Here is a 12,500-nt window from a genome sequence, read left to right on the forward strand (position 1 = left end):
ACATTATCTTCCACCTTAAACCAGCATACTTTATGTAGGAGGGACTGCAGCCAAGAGGAAAAAAAAAAAAAAAAAAAAAACTGAGATGCCAGTCCCTGAATAAGGTCCGAAGCAGTAATGAAAAATTGAAGGATAAGTGTCTTGAAACCTTCCTCTTGAAGGAGTTCAAGTCATAGGAAGGTGGAAATACAGAAGCAGGCAGGGAGTTCCAGAGTTTACCAGAGAAAGAGATGAATGAATGAGAGTACTGGTTAACTCTTGCATTAGAGAGATGGACAGAATAGGGGTGAGAGAAAGAAGAAAGTCTTGTGCAGCGAGGCTGTGAAAGGAGGGGAGGCATGCAGTTAACAAGATCAGAAAAGCAGTTAGCATGAAAATAGTAGTAGAAGATAGCAAGAGGTGCAACATTGTGGCAATGAGGAGGAGGCTGAAGACAGTCAGTCAAAGAAAAGGAGTTGATGAGATGAAAAGCTTTTGATTTCACCATGTCTAAAACTTTGTGGTTCCACAAATGCTAATCATTTGTATCCTTTCAGAACCATGGTGCCAGTTTAATTTTTTTCTCGATACCATGAAAGAAGTTACTCAAGTTCAGTTGATACTTTTTGTAATCAAATATTAGAAGTCTTTTAATTCATTCATCACAATTATACCTTCATTTACTGTACTGAGAAAAACAAAAGGTGATTTTACATGGTTAGAAAGTGACTGGAATACTAAATGGGTTTTAAAAATTATTGACAGCCTGCTCATGGTGGACCAGGATATGGGTGGCCATGGTGTGAAGTGACAGTGAAAATTCCTGGTATGGTTGTGGGACACTGAGGTGTCTTATTCCTATCAGGTATTGAGCACCAGGTGCTGCTAATGTAACCAAAGCTTAAATTCTTGTTGCCTGGAATTGCTGAGCTGAGTCCAAATATTTTTCTCCATCTGTTCTCTTGTGAGATAGCTACTACCTCATAGAACTTTGTTATGGTCTGAAATCCTTGGTATCAAATAATTTTTTGACAATGTTTACTTACATAATTATCATTATTAATGAATTACAAGTAAAAACCTACAAAAAGGTACTAGGCTACCCCATCCATTTTCTTCCTTTTAACCTGCACCACCATCTTTGTGGTTACTGGCAACTCCAGCTGTGGTCAAATGTTTTGCTTACCCATGTTTACAGTCTACTTATCACCTGCTTATAATAGTTAGATTTGCTTTAGTGATAATGCATTATACATATATGCAGGTGTGTCTTAAATTTTATGCATTGCAAGGCCCACTTTAGTAAATAAATAGTAAATAAATGGATAGCACACTAATTTCAAGCATCAGCTGAGGACAAACTGGCTAAGTAGAAGTTAAGACTTTTGTTTTTGTTTTAATGCAAAACATACATGGAATATCTCTACTCTATTTGCATTTACTTGTATAAATTCCATAGAGGGAAGTGTTTTATGCAGGACCCACTACTACTATCTTTCTATTAATATCAAGAGTAGAGTATTATGTGAGAACAACTGTATCTGACTGGAGCTGGTGCAAACATCCTAAAAATCAAACATGGTATAATACATTCCCTGAATCCACAGTTTTATCAAAGAGTCAAATCTAGTGATGTATCACACAAATAGCATAAATAAGTACAAGAATAACAATGTACCACTGGACCAACAGTCTCTAAGGACTAGACAACTGCACGGTGTGCATGAACCTGCTTGATGAAGTTATAGAGGAGGGTATGAAATATGTTAGTCTGGTCAAGGTAAGCTGGGTGTCTTGCTCCAGGTAACTCCACAGCCTGGGAGGTGGGAATATTGGACAGGTCATCTCTGGAGAGATGACCAAGTCCTGTGTCCTTCTCTCCATAGATGATGAGAGTAGGAACCTGGAAGAAAAAGGGACTGCTATAACATATTTTGGAACTCTCCTTTGATCTCTATACATAGAAAAAACTTTTAATTGTATAATTAATAATATATTCACCCAGTATTTAACAATGCTACAACGAGAGGGGTGAAGGGTTAGTGCAAATGGCTCATACCAGAGAGATCCCAGGTTCAAACTTTATGCCAGAAAGAGATAAATTACAGTTGATTAACTTTGGCACTACAACTCATTCACTTAACAGTGAACAGATACAGAATTTAAGCAGGGGCATTGTGAACCTGGGATATGAGGAAGGCTAGCAATCCTGTTCATCTGCATGTGAATGTTGAATGTGTCCACATTTACTACAAGGAGCTAAAAATGGCCTACAACATGCCTGGTGGGGCATACAAGTTATTTCATAAGCAAAAAAAATATCTAATGAATATTACAAAACACTTGATCCTCACTGATGCCTGTGTTGTAGAAGGGTGTCTGGACAAATTTTTCTGACATCAAGCAACAACATTTTATTTTCTGCAAAATGATGGTGTGTAATGAAGTATTTCAGAAGTATAGTTGATTGGACAACAAAAATATACAACAAAAATATAGACATTTTAGATTGCCATTTGTTGATAAAACTACAAGTTTTAAAGACAGTGAAGCACCATCAAAGTAAAAGCTGGGCAGAACCAAGTGTTTGAAATCTCCGTCTGGAAACTTCCATTGTAGCACAGAATTCTCATTATGAGACAATACAGTGTAATTCATATGATGGAAAGTTGATTTTCTTTTGAATTCCTCCACCTTTCTGCTTATTTTTGTTTCAACTTACTGAGCTACTGCTGCCACTATTCTTCTCCAACACCTACTGACACTGCCTTCCCTAATCTGCTACTCCTCACCCGAATGGCCTGGAGACGGTGGACAGGTATCTCATCTGTTGCATCCACTGCGATGGGTACAAAGCCATCAAATTCATGTGGCTGCAGCACCAGCATAGGAAGGGAGAACACTCCAGAGAAGGAAGGAGAGACCACTACACAGGGTGGCAGGTTCAATGCGATGAGGAAGGACTGCAGCCAAGTTCGTCTCAGCTCCGCCCCAAGTTCCTGACGCCCACTATTTCCAAAGCCTGTGGGTGCTACTTGCTACCAACTGCCAACAGTGTGTGTTTTATTGCTGTTCAGATTTAGTTACATAGCACCAAATATTTTTATTTTGTGTACAATTGTTACATATTACACATAGGGAGTCCTCGAATTACAACAGAGTTCCATTCCTATGCAATGTCATAAACCGTTTCTCAGTGTAAGTTAGAACCAGCCTTACTAAGCATTTAAAGTATGTCACTCATCTAACTTAATGCTATAGTATTGTAAAGTCATAATCTAGGATATAAAAACATAACTGCGGTACTTTTAAAAAACACATGGAAGACAGTAAATAAAATAATGAAATTCAGTGAGAGAGAGAGAGAGAGAGAGAGAGAGAGAGAGAGAGAGAGAGAGAGAGAGAGAGAGAGAGAGAGCTTCACATGGTGCCACCAGTGTGAAAGATTTGGGTAACTGCAAACAATAAATAAACTGCGTGCCACCTGCCTGTGCCACTGCAGTGGCCTCATATAAAAGAAGCCTTACTCCTATGGCTGGCTTGCACACTGGAATGGGTGTCACAAGGGAGGGCGAGATCAGCTTAATATATGAAGGGGGAAACTGGAGACGCAGAACCTGCAGGTGCTGGAAATAATGGGACAAATGAATCTGGAGAGGCAGAACCTGCAGGTGCTGAAGATACTAGGGCAGGTGAGTCTGGAGAGGCAGATGCTAGAGATATTGGGATATATAAGTCTGGAGAGACAGGTGCTGGAGATACTGAGGCAGGTGGGTCTGGAAAGGCAGCTGAGGTAGAGGATACAGGATTTGTTGTGATCCTTTCTACCTTCCTGAAAGAAATATTCCAGGCTAGTTTGGAAGAATGCCCTCTTCTCCCAAATCTCCCAGTAATACAACGTGGTATCCATGACTCTGATGACCTTAGTGTACCTGTCAGGATTGGGGTCCTCATTCTCAAACTTTGCCAACCCTTCCTCAATTAGGGCAAAACCTTCTCTGTTAAGCCCTTGCTTGTAAATTCCTTGGGTTCTGGGGTTGGTATATCTTCCTGCTCTTCAATCATTGCTTCTTCAGTTGAATGAGGTCCTCAGCTGATAACTCCTCTCCATGAAATGCCAACAGCTCTGGGACATCATCAGCCTCCTCCTTCAATTTAAGCTGCTTACTCAGGACAACAATGTTCTTGGTGATAGCCTCAACTGTCTCCTCAAAGCCATGAAAATCATTTACAAACTGGGGACATAATTTTTTTTTTCCAAACACCATTCAAGTTCATCTGCTTTACTTCATCCCAAAAATCAGCAATGTTTTTCACAGTATTAAGAATGTTGTATGATCTCCAAAAATCCTTGACAGTCAAGTTATTGTTCTTCTCAACTGCTTTGAAACCCATAGCAAATGTCCTTTGGAGATAGTAGGCCTTGAAAAAGACAATTCCACCTTGGTCCATTTGCTGTGAAAGGGCAGCAGTATTAGATAGAAGGTAAACCACCTTGATATTAGGATGAAAATCATTCAAATGGGCAGGGTGACCAAGGGCATTGTCCAACACTAGGAACACTTCAAAGGGCAGACCCTTGGCAGCACAGTACCATTCTACTTCTGGCACAAAATGATAAGTAAACCAGTTCTCAAATAATACCAGTGTCAGCAATGCCTTCTTGTTAGACTTCGAGATCACAGGTAGTTGACCCTTCCAAAGACCCTTGGATTCTCAGATACACAAGCAAGGGTTTCAGCTTGAAGTTGTCAGCAGCATTAGCCTCAAGAAGCAGTCAGTCTTTCCTTGCTGGCTTTATGGTCAGATGCTGTCTCCTCTTCAGCAATGTATGCATGGCCAGGCATGCGCTTCCAGAATAAGCCTGTCTCATCCACACTGTTCAGCACAGTAACCCACCCTCCTTAATTATTTCAGCCAACACTCTAAGAACCTCATTTGCTGCTTTTATGTCACCACCAGCAACTTCACTTTGCACTTTAAGGTTTTGCACGAGCATGAGCCTTAAGCCACATAAACCAACCCTTAATGGCTGTAAACTCTTCACTTTCACTGTTCTCCCTTTTCACTTTTTCAAGGCTTCACATAATCTCAGCCTCCTCCTGAATTAACATAATGCTCGCTGGAATACACCATTGATCTTTATCCTTGGTAAATGAATTGACAGTCAACCGGCTAAGGCTAAGTATCTGGCCAATGTTCATCTGCGTTTCTCCCTTTTCCACTCATTTCACTATGTCAAATTTAACTTCCAAGGTGATTATTTTCCTTTTCTTTGATGCAGTGCCATCAGAAGAGTCTACACTTGGGAGCCATAATGAAGGGCAAAAAGTTCCCTCCAAAAAAAGCAACACAACCAAGGGTGAATGATGAACAGTAAACCAATATCACACAGACACACACAACCAAGACGGACCAATGCTTCCAACCTTGGGGTATCACTACATGACAATGTATTCCTGTGCCTCACTCACCAACCAGGTCTATTATTATTTATTTTTTATTTATTTATTTATTTTATATCCTAGAAAGGAATTAAAGGACAGGAAGCTGCAAACTGATCCGCTGCAAACTGATCCAACAAGAGAAAGCAATAGTGGAAGATACCCAAACCCAGTAAATAAAACAAAATAAAAATTATATATATTTTTGTTTGCTTTATCTTAAAAAAAAAAAAAAAAAAAAAAAAAAAAAAAAAAAAAAAAAAAAAAAAAAAAAAAAGCATTAGGAGTAGTATATGTGTGACATGGAAAAAGTAAGAGATAAGAGTATTGGAGAGCACACTAGTAGTACCCATGGTACCTGCAATGTAAGTGTAGCTATGAGAGAGAGAGAGAGAGAGAGAGAGAGAGAGAGAGAGAGAGAGAGAGAGAGAGAGAGAGAGAGAGAGAGAGAGAGAGAGAGAGAGAGAGAGAGAGAGAGAGAGAGAGAGAGAAATAAAATCACCCTTCCTTTCTTGATCCAGATGGCAGCCTAGTCATTATTTGATCTGGTTGGATTAAGATATGAAAGGCACTGACATGCAGCCAAAATACCTGACCTGTTTGAGAGGAAGGACAATAATAGAGGTAGTGGCAGCCTTCCATCCCCTCTCTCCTTCCCATGTGTCAGCCCCCCCACACTGCCTACTTGCCTTCAGTCCTTGCCATCCACTTTCTCCTGCTTGCTCCACTCCCCACCACTGACCCATGCTGGTGCCCTGCCTCATACCTTTTTTCTCACCCACAGGTGTTGCCCCATTTCACAATGCTGCCTTGACCTGAGTCAGCCATCCTATCCCTCTTTCACACCATCTCCAGGGCTTTGATGGGTGTGTCTCGTTGGGGGTGTGCCTGGCTCAGTTACAGATCAATGTTCATATGAGTCAACTTACACATACAAAATTTTGGCCTCCACACATTATGGGAAGGACAGGCTTGGGGTGACAGAGTGGCAGTAAATTTTGCAAGATTTCCCCCTGCCACATCAGCAATGGTGCATGTTTGCAGTGTCAAGGTGTGCTGGGCACTGGGATACAGGAAACAAAATACACTTTTCCACAGTTTCCCTGCAAATACAGTGATGCAGAAATTATAGATTTAATTTTGTAAGCATAAACAGTGTGCAGTTTGCACTTCTCAGGAGTCGACTATAAACGGAACCTAATGTATGCCTCATTTTTTTTTTTTTTACCAATATATTTTGTGGTAGGTATAGACAGATACATTCAACACGCAAAAGAAAACAAGAGGGAGTAGGGATAGGGGTGAAGGAATAGGCTCCCTCTACATCATCCAGAGGGATTTGAAGCTCCACCTACTGGCTGTGAGTGCACGTGGTTTGACCTGAGTATTATACGGACATTGTTCCAAGTGACAGACGAAGCTCAAGAATGGAATGACTCGGAAAAGGCAGTCCAGCGGTCTTGGCTGAACTGGCTGTGGAGATACTTGGGCACCTCAGTGCCACCCAATGTGCCTCATATGGTAACCTGACTGCAGCTCTTAACAGACGGTTCAGCCATCAGCATCAGGCCAAAGTTCTGTTTCCAGAGGAGAGTGCAAGAGAGGGGCAAGTTGTTGCAGCTGCTGGACCAGGAGTTGCTGGCTGACAAGACATATCCAAATGTGACGGAGCAGCTGTTGGGAATCCTGAGGGACCAGTTTAATGATAGAATGGGAGACCCGCAGCTTAAGATGCACATGAAGCAGGCATGCATGACCAGCCTGCAGGAGGTCCTGGCCCATGCTCTGGAGTTCAAGGCAGTCATGCTGACCAGTGGGGTGAGGACAACAGCTCCTGTGGTGTACCATGATGTCCATGCCCACTGCATGCTGAACACCGCGGGAAATGCTAGAGATGTTGTAAATGGGGGTATCAATTGAATGACTGCCCTAATCTCTCTTCGCCACAGACAAGCAGCCACCTGCAAAGACAGGGGGGGACCCATTCACTGGAGTCAAACTGGTCACTGCTCAATCAGCCCTGTTGCTGGACTTGCAGAACGCCAGTGTGGGTGGCACGAGCAACTTGGGCTCAGGGAAAAGCGTAAATAGCAATTGCCATTAGCAATATTAGTAATTAGTGACTCATAGTTATGCCTTGCAAGCTACTGTAAGTGTAGTTAGGTATCGCCTGGCAGAGGCGATGACATGGGAGGTGGGGTCTGAAGCACATTGTGGCACTAAGGGACAGAGACTGAGTACCAAAACCATGACGCAACAAGACATCTGAGAAAGAGAAAGGAAAGGCAAGTTGAGCTCTTGCGAGCAGAGTTCATATGTGACATTACTGACTGTTGATGGTGTAAGTGCCAGGTCATCCTTGTACCTACCTGTGTGCTGTGACTATAGCAGAGCGACTTGTATACTCTTGAGTAATGTATAGGGAAGGCATGTTTTCTTCTCCCTGCTCTGTGTGACTGCTCTCTCCAATGAGTGACTGAGTGACAGGGTGAGTCAGAGCCACAATTGTTCCCAGCTGGCCTGGTAAAGTCCTTCTCCCTGACACAAAACCCAAATCCCACAAAAGTATGAGATGTCCTTGCCTGCTGACTGAACAAGTTGGTGGAGGACCACAGGGGTTCATTTCATAATCTTAATCCAAATGGATCAAGTAATAACTGGGCTGCTATCCGAATCAAGAAAGGACTCCTCTTTAAACATAAATAGTACAGGATAAGCACTGCCTGCATCTTAACTAACCACGAAATGGCAAGTGTCAAGACTGTCATAAGCCGAGGACTCCCTATAACCATTGAAGTCAGATACTGTCTTTATCGTGATACCTGAAGATCAATGCCATCCACCATACATTTCTTAATTTATAACAATGGAAGATATTTATTGCAAAAATTTTTTTCTTGTCAATGGGTATTCTATCCCTATTATCATTACCTTAATCAGCTCCTCTTCCTTCACTATTAATGAAGCACATGCCAAAATGAAGGAAGTATCCTTTGGTCTTTTTGTTAAAGGAAGGAGACTACTTCATAAATACACAAAAATACAGCTGAATTTACAACTCCTTTGTGAACAGAAATATAAATGATTTGAAGCGTAAAAAAATAAATAAATAATAATAAATAAATAAATAAAAAAAAAAAACACTTTTATAGAGTTAGTACTTCTACATATATGTTGTTTTACCTGCAATTTTATTTTCATTTTTATTTATCTACATGTTCAAAATTTTTACTTAGAATTTGAAATTTGGAAATATGCTCACTAAGACAAGTAATCCTTAAATAATGAAGAACATGAGGCCACGAGGGACAGTAAATGCTACGTGATGTATGAATTACTTTGGTCTACAGGAAATTTCCTGCAGAATATTCGCAATGAAACAATGTTTCAGGATCATCACAATATTAATATTAGTGTTTTTGAAAGGCAGGTCTCTAGATCATGAATGATAGGTTCATGAATGAACATCCAAATTAAGGATTTAATGCCTAGGAAATAGAATCAAATTGTATCAAAATATTAGTAGAAAATTTTCGTGAATCTTCTGGCAACTACCAAAAAACCTTCAGTAAAATTTATAAACTTTGCATCAAGTTAATCTCTATACCAAACCATTATATTTCTATGGCAATTTTCCTTAATGATGAACAAAATTACCTACATCTTACTTAAATACCCACATCATATTGGTCCTGTTAGGAATTGAGAGTTCACAAAACTCTGGAATAATTTCATGATTAGTGAGCCGTTTCAGTTAAGCACCTGCAATAGCAATATGAAGGCAAGTTGATGATCATTATGTTAAAAAATTGCAAAAATAACTGAAGTTAGGATATTAAACACTGATGACTCAATATCTATTCACGATTAATACATTTCATTGTCTAAAAAATAAAAAAAAAAGAAAAAAAAAAAAAAAAAAAAAAAAAAAATATATATATATATATATATATATATATATATATATATATATATATATATATATATATATATATATATATATATATATATATATAATTCTGAAAAAAAAAAAAAAAAAAATCAACTAATACCTATCCTGCTCATGGGTGAATGAATATCAAGCATTGTTTCATATAGTTCTGAAGTTCCAGATTTTACTCTTGTGTAAAAGTAATTGCTTTATTCTTGACAGACTTGCCAAAAATGAATGTCAAGCAAAGCATTTATTTTTATGATTCATTTTACATCATACTTGATTTGTAGAATATAAAGAAGTGGAAAAAAAAAAAAAAAAAAAAAAAAAAAAAATCATGCAAGAAATGTGAAAAAAAAAGTTTAAGAAAAAGGACTTTCTCCTGTTAGTTTTCATAACATAGCCAAATGGCAGAATTTCATGGTACTTACCTAGCAGAATGTACTTTTCACCTACCTTTCAGAAGTCATCCAGTGTGTGTGTGAGTGTGTGTGTGTGTGTGTGTGTGTGTGTGTGTGTGTGTGTGTGTGTGTGTGTGTGTGTGTGTGTGTGTGTGTGTGTGTATGTGTGTGTGTGTTCATCTTGGTCTTGAGGATTGCATATTAAATTCACAATTGCTGGCTTTACCCCTCTGGTGAGAGCTTAGAGCTCATCTTCAATCTATGGGTGAAGTTCTTTCTTTATTTATTTATTTAATTCTTTGCAAGCTGGGCACCCTATCATATAACTCACAGTGGACAGTAACTCTCTCATCAATGAAACCTTTGGAACCTGAGTGGGGCTTGAACCTCTGCCTGCTAAGTGACAAACAAAAAGTTACAATGACTGAGCAAGCTGTGTGTGTGTGTGTGTGTGTGTGTGTGTGTGTGTGTGTGTGTGTGTGTGTGTGTGTGTGTGTGTGTGTGTGTGTGTGTGTGTGTGTGTGTGTGTACAAATGCAAAAAAAATAGAATACTATAAAATACTTATATTCTGTATATGTGGGAGAATGATAGAATGTGAAGTTACAAGAATGGATAGAAGAGGTCTGGTATGTGACAAATGAAATTATTGTATGTATATGAACAAGATATTCAAGCTGCATCTACCACAGCAATTCTTTGTGGTAGTATCCACATCAGAATAATAATGTATGGAGATCCATAAGCTTAATGACTTCACAAAATCAAGGTATGCAAGCTGAACAATGACAAAATTGAAATGTAAAATTAATCAATCTAAAGGCTTACTGTAAGATCATTTCATGAAATACCATGATATACACTTATTTTGTATGGATCATGTGGATAAAAAATATCTCCTATGATTGTGTCAACTGAACTATAACCTATACTTTATATGTATTAGCTTACACCTGAAACCCAGTCAAGTTTGTAAAAAGTGATGTTAAGGGTGTTGTTGATCCCTCTAGTGCTGGACCACTGTGAGTATGCAATAATGATGTAGTATCTCAAGAGGTATTCAATCACTATCAAAAGTAAGTAAAAATAGATAACATACTTATCTATTTAAAAGATCATTCCTGAAAAGAGGGTGCAAGAGAAATATCTGGTGTTCATTGCTTAACATGCCTGTGAAGCAGGGATGCACCCATCAGTAAGCATAATGTTATGCACTGTAGTTTCTTTAATTATCCAATCTATTTTTGCAACATTTGTTTTTCTGATTACTTAGCAGTTTTTGAGGGAATACACTACTGCATATCTACTTACAATAGTAAAACACTGATAACCTTTTTAACAAAAATATTTTTCTTGACTGAGTTCCAAATGTTAATGTTTCACATATAAGATTCTGATGAAGTAGCCTATTGTCTTTCACACATGGTGACAACCTTGAGAGCATTCTGATCTCTTATGACAATTGCAATATACATTACAATACATACTAGCTGACAGAACTTGAATAGATTTCTTACAAACTTGTAAAAAAAAAAAATCATACTTCCCTACAAAACCTATCCAACAGTTACAAGAGGTTAGAATTTTAACAATATGTGTTATAAAACATTAAACAAGTCTTGAAAATGAGTAGGATGTTTCTACCAGTTTCTTTGTCTTCCATTACAATGAAAAGCTTCCTACAATGTTGCTCAGCATATATTGGACATTTCTTATATGTATTTCTTATAAGCAACCCAGTAGAAATGTGGTTGGTACAACTGGCTTACAAATGAGAAGTCCTCAGTTCAAATCCCAGACCAGATGAATATAAACTGTGGGGTGTGTTTTCTTTAATGATATATCATAACCCCTACTCACCTAATTGTGAACAGGTACTGGATATAAACAACGAATAATGAACTTGCTTATTACCAGGAGAAGAAAAGTAAATCCTGTCTTGAGTGTGTGTGCAAATTTGTGTGAATGTGTCTCCATTTCCTCTGAATGGCCTTGTTTACCCTTAAGTGAAAACAAACTAAGATTAAAAAAAAAAATCTAACATGCTCAGGTGTGGCCTTACCTGCAGTTCACGGTACTTGGCTTTGCCCTTTTTAGTGTCTATGGGTGCTACTGGCACGTATCCACTCAGACTTTCAGGATTCTGGGTGATGAAGGGGATTGAAAATCGTCCACTCATAGAAGGGGAGACCAGGATGGGTTTGTTGGCATCCAGGTGGGTCAGCAAGGAGAGGAGGTACCCAGCCTTGTCTTCCACTGTGGCTTGTTTTGACTCTCCATACCCTTTTATGCCAGACAGAAATACAGAGAAGATGCACATGCTAATCACAGAAAGAAAAGAGCCAAATTCTGCTTGATGCTATTTGCTTATTTATCATAATAATTTATCAGCAGGTGATTGAAAAGATGCTATGACCATAATCCCAATGTAGCTGGTGCTTTTAGCCCATATACTACATACAGTAACCATTCTGACAGCTATACAACAAACTGCATCTTGCAAGAACTTGGCAGCAACAAAATGAAACTTAATGATGTGACAATATATGAGGCATCCCGCATTAGAAAGGCTACATGCGCCACCCCAGCCAAAACCAAGATAACTGTGTATAGCACTCTACTGAAGTCTTAACTTTTGCCCAGGAGTGGATGAGTGTACCGTCAGTAAGGTTGAAAATCTATACATGGAGAGAATAATTCTGATGTCTAGTCAACCATCAAAGCAGCCATAACACCCTGCTGA

General features: G+C 39.0%; 1 protein-coding gene across 12 annotated transcripts in view; it reads right to left on the reverse strand.

Annotated features, from left to right (window-relative positions):
• Window positions 1-12,500, reverse strand: part of LOC135115537 (putative protein-lysine deacylase ABHD14B) — a 25,140-nt gene that overhangs the window by 108 nt on the left and 12,532 nt on the right. For 8 of the 12 annotated variants that reach the window (XM_064032864.1, XM_064032576.1, XM_064032732.1 and 5 more), the window contains 2 exons: window positions 2,772-3,001; window positions 1-1,882 (listed from right to left, as the gene is read on the reverse strand). The exon at window positions 1-1,882 is cut by the window's left edge and continues 108 nt beyond it. In XM_064032864.1, the coding sequence (XP_063888934.1) occupies window positions 1,682-1,882; window positions 2,772-3,001 (431 nt within the window). In that variant the 3' untranslated portion in view covers window positions 1-1,681. Of the gene's footprint in view, window positions 1,883-2,771; window positions 3,025-11,819; window positions 12,041-12,500 lie in introns of those variants that run through there. The other 4 variants (XM_064032647.1, XM_064033236.1, XR_010276080.1 and 1 more) reach the window with 3 other exon arrangements.

Source organism: Scylla paramamosain, chromosome 1 (genome assembly GCF_035594125.1).
Source record: "Scylla paramamosain isolate STU-SP2022 chromosome 1, ASM3559412v1, whole genome shotgun sequence".
In the NCBI taxonomy this organism is placed as follows: Eukaryota; Metazoa; Arthropoda; class Malacostraca; order Decapoda; family Portunidae; genus Scylla; species Scylla paramamosain.